General features: G+C 45.3%; 2 protein-coding genes across 5 annotated transcripts in view; both read right to left on the reverse strand.

Annotated features, from left to right (window-relative positions):
- The window catches only part of CPB2 (carboxypeptidase B2), a 277528-nt gene that overhangs the window by 18610 nt on the left and 238523 nt on the right, over nt 1–20395 (reverse strand). The gene's annotated exons all lie outside the window — the stretch shown is intronic.
- The window catches only part of LCP1 (lymphocyte cytosolic protein 1), a 50948-nt gene continuing 42621 nt past the window's right edge, over nt 12069–20395 (reverse strand). For all 4 annotated transcript variants that reach the window (XM_052786111.1, XM_052786112.1, XM_052786110.1 and 1 more), the window contains 6 exons: nt 18445–18523; nt 18133–18247; nt 17158–17291; nt 16030–16153; nt 15003–15127; nt 12069–13570 (listed from right to left, as the gene is read on the reverse strand). In XM_052786111.1, coding sequence (XP_052642071.1) covers nt 13438–13570; nt 15003–15127; nt 16030–16153; nt 17158–17291; nt 18133–18247; nt 18445–18523 — 710 coding nt within the window. In that variant the 3' untranslated portion in view covers nt 12069–13437. The remainder of the gene's footprint in view (nt 13571–15002; nt 15128–16029; nt 16154–17157; nt 17292–18132; nt 18248–18444; nt 18524–20395) is intronic.

The following is a 20395-nucleotide window of genomic DNA, read 5'->3' on the forward strand; positions in this document are numbered from 1 at the left end:
CGAAAGGATAAAGTACATTTTGGACATTTTCATATTGACGAGTCACTTTGTCATCTCAGCTTTTGTGTCATTTCATTGCGGCTACGAACCACAGACATAAGAAAGAACACCAAGCGCATAGTTTTTTGATCCTCTAATATTTACGGAGGTCCAGCAGCGTGCTCTGCATTCAGCACTCCTATAGCATATCACAGCCAAGCATGAAGCTGGGTGAGAGGAGTGGGAGTGAGGTTATTAAGTCCAAACGGAAGAATCGTGAGCAGGAAAGCTGCATTTGCTGGCATTTGCTAGCAGAGAAAACAAGGAGCAAGTGGGACGTGATACCTACTTGCTATTGAGGGCCGTTCCTCTAGTTCAGGATGGAGCACGTCAACTGCGTCTCCATCTTCAGCAGCTGGCCTCTACCTCTTTGGTTAACTCCCGATCCATCCAAGGATTTCGGATTGCTTGTGCTGCCCCGTGTCCTCTTTTCTGTGATGTTCTGACATCCATGTATTTTCCATATGCCATACTGGGTTAGCTTTTCAAGAAAAAGTACCAGTGACTCTTCATCTCATTATTATTAATTTTTGCATGCCCCAAGATTTGCCTCCCATATTTCTATCCACAGTTGTCCAGACAGGACATGCCAAAAAGCTGAATGGATTTGACATGTCCAGAATAGATGATCTCCATCTACGTTCTGCGCTTGAACAGTAAATCCAACTTCGCTAGGACACAACTTATTATCATGGTCCAAGTCCTCTTCTTCCATGCACCAACATAACAGTTCCAGGCATGGCACTGGTTAAACACCCCAATGGCAGCCTTATGTGGAGGAGAACTGCTCATTTACATCTCCAGCGTCAGATCCACCCCAATGTTAGCTCTTGGCTGAACATGTCATATAGATGCGGAACCAAACCTGATATAAAAGGTTTTTCAGGTGAGTGGTCCCCAGAAACACAACATGGTTTTCTTCCAGAGGGAGTTCATTCCAGAAGAGGACTGAGGAGCGAATCAACATACATGCAATGGGGACACCAGGGAGCCAAGACCTGGGCGTGAATGGGGAAACTAAATTATTTGATGCTGTAGGCGTAGCTTAGGGTTATAGCTATACAACTGGGTGAAAAATGCCTGGGAGCAAGCCCTGGAGCTAAGGTTAGATAACATGGACTAGAAAGCATCCACTAACCTCCTCTAAAACAGCTCTGGAGTGGTCTGGATCAGAGCAAGTTCTCCAGTTAGGCAGAAAATCAGGACTTCAGAATTCAAATTCAGTCCTGGCTCTTTTTTATTTAGGAGGGCAGACCTGCCCTAAGAAGCCAGACAGCTAAGTTTTAATGGCTGAAGTCAGCAGAGGTGAATCACGCTCCCCAGTGAGCAGCCTGGGGTTAATGTCTCTGTGAAAATACACCAACACTGAAAATCCCCAAACTGGAGTTGAGCATAAACTGGACACCAAAGGGAAAGAAAAAAAAAAGACTCACAGGAAGCTAAACCACTGACACCTTACCTAGGTTTTGCAAGTTCCTATTTTATCTTTTCTAGATGTTGTTCAAACAAATAGGAAGTTCTGGTAAGGTACAGAGGCCATTCCCAGCAAGGGCAGCGGGCAGCGCTCTGCCACGGGTTGATTTTTAAACCCATGGTTCAGATGATCTTACCTCACGTAGGCAAAAGGAAGCTGCCAACAGAGAATAAAATACAGGAGGTGAAACCTGGTCATGCAGGCACACTTTCGTCTGGAAATGTCTGATGCACAGATATGAATTTAAAGAAAAATTGGATCCACTGAGACAGGTGTAACAGAGGAGATTGAAAAGCCGATGGAGTGGGGTTGCTGGTAACAGAGGAAAGAAAAGGATCATATTTCTCTGTGTCTTAAAGTGTTAATTAAGTGGGAAAAGGGAACACTTTCTGCTATCTACCTGAGAAGAAAGTTTTAGACAAATGGTAGGTGTCAGACATTTTTGTACGTTGGTTGCTTTTCCTGTGGCTTCTCTGGCGTGTTGCAAAGAGATGGTTCACAAGCTGCTTGAAAGCTGCTGTTTTCCTGCTTGCTTTTTGGTTTCTGTTATGCACTGGAAATATTTCACGTGAAAAAAGGGAAAAAAATGAGTGTTTGAGGAAACTAAAGGCACTAGAGGAAATTCTGAGGGAAGGACAAACCAGAGTCTTGCGGTGGTTAAGGCACTGCACAGGTTAAAACACGATAAACGGAAAAGTAAATGTAGGATGAAAGATCAAAAAATAAACAAAAAATAAAATGGAAGATGTGACTGACCAGGAGGCAAAAATATGTATCCCCATGCCTCTTGCTTGTCTGAAAGCCTCAGATGTCTTGTGACTCAAGGTAGGACACAAGCCCATTGCCTCTCAAGCGTGTGCTGGACACCGCTTATTTGGATCGATCGTCTTTCTGCCTTTTTTCCCTTCCGTTAGTATTTAAACAATGCAGGCAACATCCTCATCACCATCTTTGGCTGCTGTCCTTGGGTGACTAAATGGCAGCTCGGGACCCACTGCAGCCCCTAGCTCCATCCCAGCACCACCACCCCACCAGCAGCAGCCAAACTGTTTGAATCTGGGTGCCTAAAATGAGGTTTCTGGTCAGTAAGCACCTCCATAAAGTGGGCTGATTTTTGAAAGCATGGAGGTTCCCATGGCAAAGGTATTTGTGCTGTGACACACGTCTCACACACAGAGGCAATTTCAGTGAAAGCTCAGTCTCCGAGCAGGTCAGATTTCCTTTCCTGATACCATCTATTTATACTGTGTTGCTGCGATTTGCTCTAATGAGCAACCAGCTACACATTGATTACCCCCAAAGCCTTGTGAGAAGCGCTCTAGCCGTGCCTAGGAAGAACATCAGTTAAAAAAAAAAACCCTACTGACATAATAGAAAGGGTCAGGAATGTATTTAGACACCAAACTTAAGCATTAACTTCCCTGCTTCCACCCAGCTCTAGGGTTTATCATTTGTCCTTTGCCTTAGGTTGACGTTCCCCCATCCGCTTGTCTCATCTGCGTAGGAAGAGAGAATCATCTCCTCTAATGTTAGCCCTTCCCGGTGCAGACCGCTCTACCTGAGCAATCCGGCTTGTGCCGTTTGCACAGGTGCTGCAGAGAAGTGGGCGCTTTTTGGGAGCAATTCATCCGTGACCTCCTGTAGACATCTCAGAGGGTAACGAAACGCCTGGTCCTAGTCACGGCCATCGGAGCTAGGGCGAATCCCTTGGAGGTAGGAGGCTGCGTTTGTTCCAGTGGATCCCATGGATTCTGTCTTATCTCCCTCCCTCAGCTTGGATACTTCAGGTCCTTGTTACGGTCAGAAGTAATATGCGGTCTTCCGGGCTACAAAAGTCGTAAATTAAGATATACTTGCTCTACCTACAACAGTAAATTGCTTATTAACCTTCAAGAATTTCTGAGAACCTAGGAAGTTTTTCCCGGATAAGCTGGGAAGAAAAATGCAGTCTTAAAAAACACTGTGAAGGGCAAATATAAAAACAATTGAGTTAATCAAAACATTTCGTTTTGATTATTTCAAGCATTGTTTGATTTTCACTCATTTTCAAGGCTTTTTCATAATTTTATTGAAAATTAACTTGCATTTCTATGCTCTTCTTTTTAAGACCTGGAGGAAATAAGGTTAGGAACTGTTAAAAGCAGAGATTTCAGCCATTTGAGAGCTTCCTTTCTTCAACAAATATGTTTTTCTCTAATCGGGAAATTAATCAAAACCGATCCTTTCCAGCAACCCTTTTTGCTTTTGATGAATCGGCATTCCCTGATGAAGAGCTGCTTGGTCAAAAATTCTGGCTGAGTTCAAAGGTTTTGCTGCACCTGGATTAATTCTACACTGGGTAGACCATGGGCCATGCTGAACTGGTGCCTGCAAGTGTTACTGTGGCAGATGTGACGAGAAGCCTTGCAGTAATGGGGGGGCAGTTTGATCTGTGTTGGTTTCCGTTAACTTTTAGAGTAGCTTTGGGACATGCACAGGCTTTTATTTAAAAAGGGATGATCAGGTGCTAGTTTTCAGAGCAGATAATTAACAAAGTAGTCTCTTGGTTTCTTTGTTGAAAACTGTGCTTGTGGGAATTAGGACTGGCAGGATATAAAGCCTCCTGGTGCCATTACTATATTGCTTTTTAAAGTATAATCACAGTTTAAAGGCAATTCTAAAGAGATATTTCCACTCTTTTGGCTGAACCTGCTGTCTCCCCCCTCCCTCTCCGCATTCACGTGTAGTAACACCAGTGTCCTCTGGACACTGCGTAGGTGTTGTACCTCACCCAGACCAGGCTCTGGCACGTCTTTGGGCACACAAGGTGTCGGTGCCCAAAAAGATGGCAGCAGAAGAGGCCAGGAACCCACGTCCCACCTAAGTCAGGGTTATCTATCATTGCTGGAGCACCCTCTGCACCAGCATGCGCTGAGATGCTGGACTGTGCCCGGCTGGTGTGTTGGGCTCCTGCAGCTGCTCTTGGTGGTGAAGGAGAGCCAGACCCCAGAAAACGGTCAGATAAAACAAGTCAAAGGAGGAACTGCTTGAACTGCTGCAGCCAGATGGTCTCGAGCGGTTGCAGCAGTGCCACTGAATAATCTCCCATCAGTGGTACCCTTGGCTTTCAGCAACCAAGTGTCATGAGATTTCCACAAAGCTCAACCACGTCCTAAGTGCGGCTGTCCTCTTTGATCCCAGGGCTTGCACGGTATCCAGTACCAAGATTTTAAATAACGAGCCTCGTCCCGCATCGAGATTTTCAGATCTGAGTCTGTATTTCAGCATGTGCCAGAGCCCACGCTAGGTTGGGACCGTCTGTTTTTAACAGTAAACCTGTTAACAGGGATGCAGAAGGGGCAGGAGGAGGGGAGGTCAGCTGTTATCAGCAGCCACATCCCTCAGATCCTTTTCCCTGTTTGGGATTAGCATATTCTGCTATTGTTTTGATCCTCCAGAATCCTCTTGTTTCCAGTTAATCAGCAACGAGTCCCTCCAGGGATGGGTAATCACGCTGATGGATCCATGTGACTGAAGGAGAACACAAAAGCCGAGTGAGCCTGTGCTGTCCTTGGTCCTTTAAATTCGGATTGAAATGCAAAATTAATCTCTTGAAAGATATGTACAGGCTCTTGCCCTTTTTTTGTGCATTATCGCTGCTGATGAGGCCAAAGGTAAACTGGTTAGCATCCTTCCTACATGAGGGAAAGGACGACTAAAATCTAACTAAACTCTGATCTCTGTTGCTTGCTGTGCGATGCAGCTGAGTGCCGTTGCTCATGAACCACACAAAGATGCAATTAGTTTAACAGCTCTTTATTATGAATGCGGCAGAACAGAATTAGAACTCAATTTACAAGTCTCCCTTTCAAACCCATTCAGCCGTTAAGGCCGCATCATCTTTCAGTTTTCCAAGGCATATAATTGATAAATGATTTCTCCCTGCACACCTCAGCTCCTCATCTTTATTCATGAACCAATTAATCTCCATAGGACACTGTGATCATTTACATACATGGCCAATGTCACCAACCTCTGTCATTTCATTCTGGAAACAATTTTGCAGCCCGTGAAACCACCAGGAGGGGAAAATTTGGACTATGTCTAAATTTCTGTGGTTCTGGCATTTCTCCCTCACGTCATTCCCCAATATAAAAATCAGATGCTACCTCTGCTAGAAAATGATGGGTTAACCTGGGAGGAAACAGACCTCTCACCCCCAGGTGAGTGCTACGGGCAGAGGCTGAAAATACATGTTCCCTTCACATTTTTGAGTACTTGGTTATGCCAACCTACTTTATTCCTTTTTTATTCTACTCTCCTTGCTGTTTAGCTTCCCAGGGGCAGCAGAGAGAAAGATGCTGTAGTGTTTGTGCTGTTCTGGGGAGGTGAGGAGGTGTCTGTCCTGGTTAAACACTTTCCTCATGAGCTCTGTTTCCTGAAGGTCTATTACCAACTCCCACCCAAACAATATGTTGTTCAAGTGACTCATGTTTTCTTATTACCAGTAGATATTGATTTATTTGCCAGTATCTTAACAAGGAGCACTTGCAAAGCAAGTTGAACTTTGATAAACAACGGATATCAAAGGGAGCCGCAGCACTCCAGGCAGAGCTACTGAGCACTTGAGAAAGTTGCTCCGAGTACCACCTACGGAGAGCACGCTTTGGCGAAGGTGCAAATGAATGGATGCACACCTCTCCCCCTCTCTACGTCCATAGGTATGTATGTACATATCAGGAGGGTAATTAGCCCTGGAGCAGTGATGTGTTCCGCCTGTCTCTGAGTGCATCAGCAGCATTTGCTGCTCTTCTCTGTGTTGCTCGCACTTGCTCACGTTGCTTGCATGGCATCTGGCAGAGGTTAGAAGAGTGGGCCCTTCCTTTGGGCTTTTGGAAGATGCCGGGACTGGTTTGGAGGATGCCGGTGATGTCAGATATAGAAAATCCTGTGGCAGATTAGAAAGTCCTGTTTTAAATTGAATTAGTTAGCCAAGATCATTCTGATCTTTTCTATTCTTCCTGATTCATCGTGCCTCACCTGGAGCACCAGTTCTGATCCTTTCTATTCCTCCTGATTGATGGTGCATCCCTCTTGGCAGGAAAATGAACTACTGACCCAATACAGAGTGACTTAGTGGTCAAAGCGAGGAGGGAATACCTCCTCAAACGACCACCGAAGACCAGCCGAGACCCCCGCGCGTGCGGAGAAGGCATCTGATGTGTCATGGTTATGTAATCCTATGCATATGCATCAGATAGATAGTTTGAATACGTACCAGGTAGGAGTAGTTTCATAAATTAGATGCAATTTTTACTGTGTAAAAGGCACACGCCTGATGAACCCGATGTGTTTGATTTGTGGAAAGTCCACGGAGCACCCTGCGCAGAATTTATTCTGCAGCATCTCTCCTGAGTGTGTGAGATTGGTCTGTCGCACACCGGGTAAAGAATCCGCTTTTAGGACCACACCAGGACCTGTTCGAGGGTGCTGGTGAAGAGAAACTCCATGGGGCAAAGCTCCTGCCCCTCTTTCTTTCACCCCTGTGGTCCCCACCTCGGAGAGGCACATCTCACTGGCAGCCCACGCATCGCTGTCCCAGCAGAACAGCTCTTGTACAAATGCATCCAAATAGGCACTTGCCTTTTCTTCTGTCCACCCAGGGATGGGGGAGAGGTGAGTTTTCCAACGGTGGACTCTCAGTGTCGCAGTTGCAGACCCCCAGCAAAGCCGTGACACCGTCGTACGGCTGCTCCAGCCCAGCGTGGTGTGACTGCTCGGGCAACAGAGGGCATCTGTGCTGAAAGCTTCTGCAATCTGCATCCAAGGACCATGCTCTGAAAGCCCCATGATTCCTCTTCGGGGTATTTCCAAACCTTTAGGAGATCGCTGTAGGCTAGAGAGGGATTTCTGTCACGGCTCTGGGTATCCCCAGAGCTTGTATGAGAAGCATGGAGTGAAACGACCATGTGAGAATTTGTTCCTCTACTAAGCTCAAAGCCTCCGGATGCTCCCGAATGGGTGCCACCAGGTGAGCAGAGGCTGAACCTGTATCAGAATCGTAGAATCATAGAATTGTTTAGGTTGGAAAAGACCTTTAAGATCATCGAGTCCAACCTTCAACCCAACACCACCATGCCCACTAAACCATGTCCTGAAGTGCCTCGTCTACATGTTTTTTGAACACCTCCAGGGATGGTGACTCCACCACTTCCCTGGGCAGCCTGTTCCAATGCCTGACAACCCTTTCAATAAGGAAATTTTTCCTAATATCCAATCTAAACCTCGCCTGGTGCAACTTGAGGCCATTTCCTCTTGCCCTAAGTAGGTTGTTCCCATGTGTTGGAAAGCTTGGCAAGCCAAGGAGGTTTTTGACAGTACAGGTCCCATTAGCACAGTTCAAAACCTCTAAAATTAGCAGAACTTATATTCCTAGAATGTGGCTCCAACAGCAAATTTGGGAAGTTTCTAGAGGCATTTGACTGTTCTGCAAGGTCTGATCAGCACATGGGCACCTTAACGTGAAACGTGACTTGACAGTGCAGCAAGCAGCGGAGGTAGGGCTGGTGGTGAGGGCCAGCATCTCTCCTCGGAGATCTGTTACTTTTCACTGACGTGGCTGATAGATAATTGATCGAGACTTTCGCTGGCATGTTACTTAACCATGGGACTGTTTCACTAGCACCCAAGCAGACGCAGGTCTTGAGGAGAAGGCATGGAGAGGTTGATGCCCCTAAGGCTTACCCACCACCTCTCAGGCATGCAGGGTGTTCTGCTCCAGGGCTGCAAAACCAAAGGAGGGCATGTTACTGGGGGGGGGAGCTGGTCAGCAGACATCTCCCCACCTCAGTGACAAACCCACACGTGCTCCGAGGTCTCCAGTTTGCTTCACTGCAGGGAAGAGCCAGGACAAATTCAGGGGCTGCCGGAGGTGCCTGGCAATGGGACAGCATTTTTCCACCTGTGTGAGTCAAAGCGGCACCGTGCACTTCAATCATCTGCTAGGAGATTTCCCAAGTGGACGCGTGGGGTTCCTCTCCATGCTTTGTGTGTTTACGGATATTCATTGCCGTGTTCCTTTAGATCCTTAACACTAAGTGCACTAAATGAGCGCTTGCCCTGAGGGAGTGCAGTGCTTCTATGCATCATCGGTTGTGTAGGTTTCTGCTCTTTTCACAAATTTCAGACATATCATTACCTGTGAGCACATGGCCTGTGGGAATTCCGGCCCTTCTTGGCTTTGAATGATTTATCGTGGAGCTGTAACAGCAATAGTAGCTTGCACCCTGGGAGCAAATTAGGTTTTCTGTAAAACACTGTTGCCTTTAAAAAGTGATCAGGGCACAAAAAATAAATAAGGTGCAATGAAAAACAATGCTTTAAAAATATAGTCATTTTACCTAATGAGAACTAAGACTCAGAGCTGTGTGTTACTTTCAGAGCAGCAAAGGAACCATCAGGGGAACGACACATTTTTCCCGGTGGCAGAAGAGAACCGCCACTGAGCACTGATTGATGTAAAAAAATAGGAATAAAATGAGAACGTTATTGAGTGATGTTGGTCCTAATTCAGAGTTTGCCCGCGCTAAGCTATAAGAAGTCCACAGATATCACCTTACCAGTAGGCAGAGCTCCTCTATTTACTGTCTCACTTAATGAACAGCTTCTTAGGTTTGTGGGTAAATTTTAAGTGTGACATTGCTCACCACACAGCAGGCAATGAGGCTCAGGCATTCAGTGGTGCTACTCTCTGCTGCTCGCCTTGTCTGCTTGCCTGAAAAATACTGGACTTAAAGTGGCTGAGCAGCCTGGAGGAAAACGCTCCCCAATTCTTCACAAGTCCGTTCTCTGGATAGTGGAGGAGGCTGCCAGAAGCGGCAGAAGATGGAGACCTGGAGAGTCACAGTAGCAACTCAACACATGGGTTTGTAAGATCAGAGGCACCAGGATCCGTTTGTCCATCAAGGTGAAAGCGGCAGTAGCCGAGTACTTGCTGTAGGACCGGTGCTGCTCGTGTGCTTTTTGCAGCCATCTGCCAGAGACGGGGTCCTGTTTTCCAAGCGGGAGCCAGATCGCAGCTGCTGCTCCGTTAGGCAGCCATGGGCAACAAGACCTGAAGTTTGTCATCAGGCTCACAGCAGGATGAAGCTGCACTTGGAAGGAGGAATGATGTCAGGTTGGGGTTTTGGTTCAATTCCATCTCTGGAGGAAGGAGAAACATGAGTTTATCTGTACAAGAAGAGCACAGCAGCCAGCCATACTGCTTGCTATCCCCTTTCTAAGGCCAGAATAGGTGATTTCTAGCCAGGATAGGTGATTTACAAGAAGGTGTAAAATCCTCATCATGCACCTAATTATGCTTTACTGCACTATGGGGGGATATTTCCTTCTGAGTCCATCTGGTGATCAGACTGTACCCTGAAGCATGTGGATTGATTGCCCTCATGGTTTTTTTCTCCTAGTTAGTCTAACTGCTGATGCTTTATTTTTATTCATATGAATGTCTAAGCCTTTTTGAAGCATTGAAAATTATGATTAATTGTGCAATGAAAGTCAATAATGGAAGTGCTTACAAAGCCAGCTTGATGTGGGAGTGAATCCCAAAGTCAGCTGCTTTCTCCAAGAATGATGGAAAAAGTTGGAGAAAAGCAACAGCAAAAAATTCCAGATCCTGGTTTTTTGTGATGTTTGTCATGGGTTTAACCCCTTCAGCATCTGCTGGGACCTTTGTTACAGGCTCCTACTACCAGTTCATGAAAGCAAAACCTCAAGTCCACCAAATAAACAAGAATACCCAATTAAACAGAGGTGCATTGAAAAGTGAAAACGTTTATACTGCTGTACCAGCAGGCAGCTATTCCCACACCTTTGGGTGCATGACAGCTTTATTTTTCAAGGGAGATTACAGAGATAGGGATGAAGATCTGGTAAGACATTTACTATAGTATCCCTGCCAACAGCACTTATTCCCTTTTGCACGCTGGCAGGTGCTAGCGTTTTGCTTAGGGTTAAATACCCCAATTTTTCTCCGTTTCCCAGAGGAGAGCATTTTCAGAGCTGGTGCATGCCAGTCTCTAAAACTCCAGATAGAGTGACTGCCATCTCGTGGTTGGCTCTCCCTGCTGCACTGGTGCCAGGGCTTGCTGTTGGTGCAGAGCTGCATGTTGGGGCTCAGACACAGGGTCCCAAAAATGCAGCCTGGGGACAGGGGACTACCAACGGGGAGGGCTGTATGGCAGGATGCCTGCCTCCGGTGCTGGGATGCTGAGGAGGAGGAAGAGCAGCCCTCTTCCCAAAACATGCTTCGAATAACAGTGTACATCACCTTGGCCCCTCTCCAGAGCCTGAGCTAGAGGCAGGTTTCGATCTCCAGGGCCCCTGAAGTCCTACATCTTGCCTATGGGACATGCGTGATGCGTGAAAGCCTCCTCTCCCTGCCTCTCTCAGCAGGCTCTTCTAAAAATCCTACCCCCGTGCAAAAAAAAAAAAAAGAGTTGCTAAGGGCCGGTGAATGGGAAATGCCTGAAAATCCCTTCTTCTTTCTGGGGATAGCAAGTGCCTGCATTCATTTGGGACCGAGGGAAAAGCCCCCCGTCCCCCCCGGTGCTGCTACCATCTCCCATCCATCATCTACATCATCCCTCACGTCCGCCCCTGAGTCTGGGGTGAGGGCATCTCCCTGAGACGGGGAACCCAGAGCAGGGCTGTCTTCGGGCAGGGTTATCTGACCGTTTCAGGTCTGAACTGTCTATCCAGCTGGAAACGGGCCCTGCCGTTTGCAAACACACACGCACGTACGTGCAGAATACATGGTCATCCCACCCGAGAGAAATGCTGCGGTCGCCGTTTCTGCCTGCGGTTTCCTCTCTCTGGTTTATCTCTGCAGGACTCCCGAGTCAACCAACGTAAGGGGAGACCAGCCGCCTTTTCGGTGCATCCCCTTTTGTAGGCAACAGCGGGTCCTACACCTGAAAAGAGGAGGAACGGCGTAGGGACCATGCTCCGGTAACTCCCCCTTGCGAGGCAATAAGCTGGGGTGATGTCTCCGTCGTATTAACACTCGAGAGGTTCTCCTCCTCTGCCAGCGCTGGGAAATAATGTGGTGAGATGGAACGGGTCTTAGGACGCTGTACCTTTCCCACCCTGTATTAAATACATAGGTTCATGAGAGGAACAGGGCAGCCAGATCTGATCAGGAATAGGATCTGACCATTAGTACAGAAACCAAGTAGCATGTTTGCATCACAGAATGCTTAAAGAAGCAAAGTTTATGGGTATATAAGCAAAGGAAGAGGGTGATGGGTATTGTGCTGAATGGGGAAAATAATCATACTGGGTCAGGCTGCAGGTCCAGCCAGCAGATTGTCCCATCTTTGGCCATGTCTCAGAGTGGCATGTGCAGACATGACCTAGGAAACAATTCCTCCTGCTTTCTGCAATCTGTGGTTTCAATAACAATATGGAAGACACATCCTTAGCGAGCCCACAGTTGGTTTTTTAAAATCTGTCCCTATTTCAGCTATACAATACACACTTCCCCATTAGCACATCCATTACTAAAAGCAAAGACTACACATTTGGCTTTATAGAACATTTTATTTGGAGAGACTTCTCATGTCATTGAATATTGGTTCTTTATTAAGGCAATTCTGAAGGGGCTGGAGGGGAGGGAGGGGGAGAGGGAGGGAACTGAGACTGTGTCAACGGGATTGCATTAAGGCAAAATTCCCTCCTTCTGCATTTCACCACAGTAAAATCCACGTAAAGGCCAGAACAGTAAATGACTCATGCCAAGGAAGAGATTCAGTGCAAATATATCCCACTGACTATCCGTAGACAGGGTTAGGTCCTCGACTGAAGCAAACTGACAGCGCCTTGTTAGCTGCAAAGCTGTGCTGATTTAGCTCCATGGAGGATCCCAGCTTGGGTTCAGGGAAGCATTTTAGTATGTGTTTCATATGCAAGCACAGATTTAAATGCTCTCCTGAATCAGGGCCACAGCCCTTTGAGTGCAAGTTTGTGAAGTTAACCGAGTTTAATTTTTATTCGCTATATAAATATATCATTCTGCGTCCCTTTGGTTCACGTCTTATCGTATTGCTACTGACTGAGTATATCCCCTTAGCTTCTTTAACATGGTTTTCATTTCTATCATGCTTTGCAATCTGCTTATGTTTTAAGTGTATTATGACATAAAAATGAATTAGCCTTTGGAGACCATTTCTTGCAAAGGTTCCAGAGTTTGGGTGTTCTTGGAGGACCAGGTTACGGTATGTTTTTTTCAGTGAGTAGTAATGTACTCTGTGAGTAATGCCACTGACGGCAGAGGCATAACTTGGAGGGGAAAGTACTGCTCAATTCACATACCAGCAACACATCACAGACCCCCAAAACTTCTCTCTTTCCACAAGAATTTCCCAAGAGGATCCTACTATTCCAAAAATATAGTCACTAATACTTGCATTGGCTTGGGGAAACCCCTTTTGTTACCCCAGGTGCAAACCGGAGGGAAGTATGGCAGAAATGCTACCAAAAGCATGAAGACATTTTCAGGCAGAAGCAGTATATAACATTTCATAATCCTAAAAGCTGTCTGTACCTCCCAAGACAAAGATCTCCAGGTGACCTCTGACAGAAAACCCTGGTATCCATTAATAAAAGGATACGTATAGGCCTTGCTATTGAAAACTTATTCAGGAATATGAAATGGTTATATCTAGCAAAGTGGGAAATAAGGCAAAGAAATCAAGCACATATCACTGTTCAAAACAAAACATTTCCTGGATACATATGGATACACAACTTTTGTACGATTTGGAACGGTGTATAACATTCATGCCTTAAAAGCATGAGTACCCTGCATATTTCCTTCATACGGAGAAGAGCATCCAGTTTGAGGGAATCAAAAGGGTGAATACCAGGCATCAGTACAAGTCTTTTGTGCTTTAAACTTTCTTCATGCCTTTTCCCATAAGGCAAGCAAACACTGTCATGACCATTTTGGGTTTTACTTCAACCAGGTCTTCTGGAAGGGCATAGACTCTTGCTCCGATTTTTCTCGCCATAGAGATGGCGTATCTGCATTGCAGGGGTGAAAAAAAAACAAAACAAAGAAATAAATTAGGGCAGTAGCATTAATTTTCCCTCTGTTAAGAAGTTTTTTACGTGATCAATACCAGAGTGGGTTTGGAACTTTCTTACTGATTCATCAAAATTAAACTTTTCTGTAGGAATGTATGAGACAGGTTCACAGATAACTACATTTCTAGTAAAAGGTAGAGTGTATTCCCTGATGGTTAGAGCACTGATTACCTGCAGCATGGGAGACTGCAGGTCAAACTCTGGTATGAAACATTTAGTCTCCCATCCCCTGAAAGATTTTCCTTAAAACCAGCCATTCTGGTTTTGCTCCCCCTCAATCTCCACAAGTCACTCTTTGCACATAAACAAATTCGCAAGGATGGAAAGCAGAAGGCTGATGTTGGTGGAGATCAGTGTTGTTGGCAATCAACATTCAGGGATTTCTCTTCCGCTTGAGTCATACACAGAATTTGCAAGCTGACCTTGCCATCTCCCTGCTCAGAGGGCACTGTTGCACGGCTACTGGCTGTTCTCCAGTGGGTATGTCTCTTGTCTCTTATTTTTTCATAAAAAGCTAGAAAACCCCAGGTTCTTCCCACTGCAGAGCACATACATTTGTGAAATTCTCCCCCAAATGCAGAGAAATATGTTGGGGGGGGGGGCGGGGAGAAAGGGAGGGGAAAAGAGGAAAACATCAGCAGAGGGTTGAAGAAATTAAGTATGGAGAGAAGCACGCATAGGGTTGCAAGGAAAGAAAGAGAACAGATGGTGGGAAATAGAACTGGGGCAAAGTCTTTATAAAAGTGATGGCAGCTCTGATTGCCTTACAGTCATCTTTTTTCTTTTGTAGTTGCCACATAGCAAAGGAGAACCTAAACTGATGATCGACCGGGAGGTGATCTGTATAATTCGGAAAGGAAAGGGAGATGCTCCCCGGATTGGACCTCTGCTAGGAAATGGTTTGCGCTCAGGAAAAAAAAAAATCAATATCCATGTCCATAAAACCAGTTTTTCAGGCATGAATCCTGTCCTCCCCCTTCTCTCTTAAATATGCCCTCGCTCCACCTGTATGTGACTAAAGAGGTATCATGACCTCTAATCACTGGTTTCCATGGCTCACTATTGTTGGCATTGTTCCCTGATCTCTGAAAGAATTTTAAATTCAATAAGAGAAAATAGGAGCTTGTAAAGCCAACTGATTTTGATCCCTTCAAGGGAATTATAAAGCAGGAATTACAACATTACACACTTCATTTCCATTGATAGTCTTTTTTACTGCCTAACTCCTAGTCTTCATGCTTCCAACTCTGGAGGTATTTCTCAGTTGAGGTTGTGCCAGATGAGAATGATAGCAGAAGAGTTTTCAAAGACAGAGTCAGGCAAGCCTGAGCAGGTAACTCATGTTAAGTGTTACTTGGCATGAACATACTTAGCATTATTTAGTTTCTCCTCATCATTCAGGTCCTCTGTTTTCAAGAGGTCATATTTGATTGATCCTGGTTGAATGGCATCAATGAGATCCAGGACTGGCATGCTGGTGCTGATTTTGCTATCCTGCATAGATGAAAAACACAATTAGATGCAAGAACAGGATGACAGATCTCCCACAAAGCCAGAGTCTAGGCTCAAAAGCAATGGACAGCTCAGTCAAATACCATTTAGATCTTCACAAAGGGCTGCTTAGCATCATTTTTCATCTAAGGCAGACTAAGAACACTTTCAAGGATTTTTTTTTTTCCCCCAATGGATGAGACATCATTAAAGCAAAGGATGGGGTGCTGAGCTAGTGAATTTGTTTCCTGTGGGGAGATGACACTGATACACATCTACTGATGGGAGGTGCGAGGGGACCAGCCGTGTGACTCCTGAGCTCCTTACGTGAAGGATCTGTCCTCGCCCGGTGCAAACTGCTGATTTACATCCACTGAGTGATCCCCAGCTTGGGAAGTGTCACAGGTACGTTAGCAAAATGGGAAGCACTCTGGAATTAGTGCATCTCTGTGTTTATACGGTACCTTGCAAAACAGGGCAAGATACCCCTAAATGGTACTACCAGATTATAAACGTATTGCTATTCTTCTTCTCTTTAATACTGTCATTTGTAATTGCTGTTTAATAATCAACAGCACAGCAGTTCTTGCTTAATTCCAGTCATCATTTCTGGCTCCATACTTTGATTTCCTCTGTCAAACTGGCATTCAAGGTGTTTCCTGTTATGTTCATTTCGAGTTTCTGTTACCTTTTCATACTAAAGCCCCTTGAATAAAATCTGTATATCTGAGCATGCCTTTAAAAGGGAGTGAAAAATAATCAAACTGTGTAGTCAATTGTATCATAATGTAGTGTGTGCATGTATATGCATATATACATCTATATACAGGCAACTTATACAACATAACACAAGAGCATTATGAATAAGAGATTCCTAAGCAGAGACTTCTAACAAAAAACTATACCTTGAAACTGGAGATGGTTGAATCCTTCCCAGCTGCAGTCAGTGTTTCATTGACCCAGCTGACAATGATTTCATCATTGACCTTCTCTCCACCACCAATGTCTTCAAGGATATTCAGGGTGTACCTTAAGTGGGAAGTCAGGACACCTGCATTTGCCTAAATGAACCATCAGAACCATCCTGTACGTGCGCAGCTTGACTGGGGTCACCCCAACAGTTCTCTTAGACCTGATATTCACCTGCTTCCTGCACCCTCACAATGTTTATGAATTATATTATAACATGATAATTAATCTAATGGGTCTAATTCATCCCCAATTCCCTAATCGCTGTTTTGGGAGTGTCAAAAGTTTTTGATACTCAAAATTCCTAAAAGGTCCCTCTTAGTGGATCTTGGTGTAAATGAGTCATTCTCATAGTGCTTAAAAAAATAATCACTGACTTCAAGGCCAGAAGGGAATTGTTTTATGCTCATCTAAGACTGACCTTCTGCATAAACACAAGCCTGGAATATTTTTGCTTGTATGTCAGCACACACCTTGGAAAGACATCCCAAACTGATGGCAAGGAATCACATCCCTAGTTTAATTACCTGCCTGATAAACCTATACCTTGCTTTATAGACTGAATTTAGTCTGTTCTCAGTTCCTAACCACTGGGTCTCTTTACATCCAATTATGGAGCTCTTAAACCTACACAAACACACACACACACAGAATTACATTAAAGCGTGGAGAGCTACTGAGTTGCATCCACTTCAGGTAGCAGATTACAAAACTTCTGCATCAATTCCTTGTTTCCAGTACATTCTCCTGATACAGAGACCTTTCAACTTCTTTTTCTGTCTTCCATGCAATGAACATTTATTCATGCTATAGAGATAGTGACAATAACAATCTTCTGCATGAACTGACTGTAATGGCCTTGCCCACAAGAAAATGTGCTTCCTGATCGCATCCCTAACTAGGAGTGAGCAAAAGGTTACTCTGTCTTTGCATATAAGCGTAAACAGAGGAGTGAGAAAGCTGTAGCCTGTAGAGCCTCCTCAGTAAGTGATAGCATCAGGAAACTATTACAATGCAAACTGAGTACAGCAAACCACTCCGAAGTTTGTGTCTGACTGCCATACCTTCTCATCAATTGCCAGATTAAGGCCAGCGTGAGTGTACGGTTTCCTTCATTCAGATCTTGCCCAGCAATGCCAACAAGGGAAAATTTGGCTTGATTCTTTCCCAGTTCCACTGCATAGTTGCAGTTTTCAAGCTGTTAATGACAGAGTCAATTAGTGCGGTTTAAAAAATATAGAAAAAGAAAAGACAAGACACTGTTACTTTAAATTCTTTGGATCGCTTAAGCCAGATCCTCCTGGGCAAACAGGAGCTTTGGGGCTCTGTGATAATACAGCTGTTTGACTACCAGCAGCCAGTTCCATCCCCAAAATACCATGGGAAGCAGTTAACGTAGAAGGAAATATTATACTTCATCATCAGGGCCTGAAAAACAGATTACCGTGGAAAATACAAATCTATGGCTCATGGGTACCTCCAGCATCATGGCATTGCACTGAGACAAAGGATTAGTGTCCCAGTCAATATTTTAGGTCAGTTAATCACTCTGGCCTAACTGGATGGAATTACTCATCCAGATAGCTGAGAGAAAGCTTTGTATTTAGCAGCAACTCTGTGATCGGTTCTTGAAGCATCTGGTCAAGAATGCTTATCATCACTGTCTTCATTTGACGTGGAGGGCAGTGATCCAGACAGCTGCAATTAAGCTGGTGCCATATGACTCACGGTGAAGATGCATTATAATTGGTGACTAAAACAGTAGCAAAAGTGGTCTGCAAATACAATTTTTAAATATTGACACAAAAAGTGTCAAATCTTTTTACTTTACAAACACTGTTCACGTGTCAACAGAGCTAGTGAGTCAAATGTATTTCTTTTTCAGGATGAAAAATTATTCACTGACTAGACAAAAAATCATTTAATGCGCTGTACTTGGGACTTGAGAGCAACATCAGTGCCCACATTGCTGTTTGAAATTATATAGACATTCTTTGAGGATAAGGCATCGCTACTGGAGCTATTCCAGCTTTTTGTACCTTCTTCATGTTGCCACCCAGTTTAGGATATGGTGGTTTGTTCACTCTGTTCCAGTCTACTGGCACTTTGATCTTTTCATAGAGCTGGAAGATAACCAAGGCATCTGACAGGTCACTAAAAACAATAAAAAAGATATATCATTCTCCAAAGAACAGAGAAAAGGAACGCAACTAAACTATTAGTAGAGGTAAACTTAGTTTCCTAAAAAAAAAGGAGCATATATTCTTACAGGGTCCAGAAGGTTTTATGTTTTCATAAACAATTTGCTGGCTGTATTTATCATCTGAAGGAAGTGTAATACCTCCTCTTACCTATATAAGTGATTTACACGTGGATTAACACCCAGGGAGTTCATCCAGTTCCTGAACGTCCTCTCTTCCCTTGTCTCACCTAAAACAACAGATACATCAATCAACAAGCCTGCAAAACACAACACTAGTAAAATAAGTGTCTTGTGATGAAACCATAACTCAGAATTTACAGTGCACTGAACCATAAACAGAAGGAGACACTGCTTGACATGTGAAATAAGAGAGTACGGTGCAGCACGTAATATTTCTTCATGCCCTATATATTCTAGTATTTAGGCAGATTGGCCTTGAAATCAATCATAGAATCATAGAATGGTTTGGGTTGGAAGGGACCTTAAAGATCATCTCGTTCCAACCCCCCCGCCATGGGCAGGGACACCTTCCACTAGACCAGGTTGCTCAAAGCCCCATCCAACCTGGCCTTGAACACTGCCAGGGAAGGGGCAACCACAACTTCTCTGGCCAACCTGTGCCAGTGCTTCACCACCCTCACAGTGAAGAAGTTCGTCCTTACATCTAATCTAAATCTATTCTCTTTCAGTTTAAAGCCATTACCCCTTGTCCTTTCACTACATGCCCTTGTAAAAAGTCCCTCTCCAGCTTTCTTGTAGTCCCCCTTTAGGTACCGGGGGGCTGCTGTAAGGTCTCCCCGGAGCCTTCTCTTCTCCAGGCTGGACAACCCCAACTCTCTCAGCCTGTCCTCATAGCAAAGGTGCTCCAGCCCTCTGATCATCTTTGTGGCCTTTCTCTGGACCTGCTCCAACAGGTCCATGTCCTTCTTATGTTGGGGAACCCAGAGCTGAACACAGTACTGCAGGTGGGGTCTCACCAGAGCAGAGCAGAGGGGCAGAATCACCTCCCTTGACCTGCTGGTCATGCTTCTTTTGATGCAGCCCAGGACACAGTTGGCTTTCTGGGCTGCAAATGCACATTGCTGGGTCACATTGAGCTTCTTGTCAACCAACACCCCCAAGTCCTTCTCCTCAGGGCTGCTCTCAATCCATTCTCTGCCCAGCCTGTATTTGTGCTTGGGATTGCCCCAACCCACGTGCAGGACCTTGCACTTGGCCTTCTTCATTCTCCCAGTCCCTGCCTTTGCCTTCTGCAACTTGGGCGGTGTGGCTGGAGCACTTGCCAGTGAAGACCGAGGCAAAAAAGTTGAGTACCTCAGCCTTCTCCGTGTCCTGGGTGACCAGGACTCCTGTTTCCTTCTGGAGAGTGCCTACATTTTCCCTGGTCTTCTTTTTATCACTGAGGTACCTATAGACCCTTTTCTTGTTGCCCTTGACGTCCCTGGCCAGATTTAATTCTATTAGAGCTTTAGCTTTCCTAACCTGAACCCTGGCTGCTCAGACAATTTCTCTGTATTCCTCCCAGGCTACCTGTCCTTGCTTCCACCCTCTGTAGGCTTCCTTTTTGTGTCTGAGTTTGTCCAGGAGCTCCTTGTTCATTCATGCAGGCCTCCTGGCATTTTTGCCTGACTTCCTCTTTGTTGGGATGCATCGCTCCTGAGCTTGGAGGAGGTGAGCCTTGAATATGAACCGGCTTTCTTGGGCCCCTCTTCCCTCCAGGGCTTTATCCCATGGTACTCCACCAAGCAGATCCCCAAAGAGGCCAAACTCTGCTCTCCTGAAGTCCAGGGTAGCGAGCTTGCTGTGTGCCCTCCTCACTGCCCTAAGGATCTTGAACTCCACCATTTCATGGTCGCTGCAGCCAAGGCTGCCCTTGAGCTTCACATTCCCCACCAGCCTCTCCTTGGTGAGAACAAGGTCCAGCATAGCACCTCTCCTCCTTGGCTCTTCTATCACTTGGAGAAGAAAGCTATCAATCATCAACACAATCAGGGAACCTCCTGGATTGCTTATGCCCTGCCATGTTGTCCCTCCAACAGATATCGGGGTGGTTGAAGTCCCCGCTGAGCACCAAGGCTTGTGAATGTGAGGATGTTCCT

The sequence above is a fragment of the Harpia harpyja genome, chromosome 4 (assembly GCF_026419915.1).
Source record: "Harpia harpyja isolate bHarHar1 chromosome 4, bHarHar1 primary haplotype, whole genome shotgun sequence".
Taxonomy (NCBI): Eukaryota; Metazoa; Chordata; class Aves; order Accipitriformes; family Accipitridae; genus Harpia; species Harpia harpyja.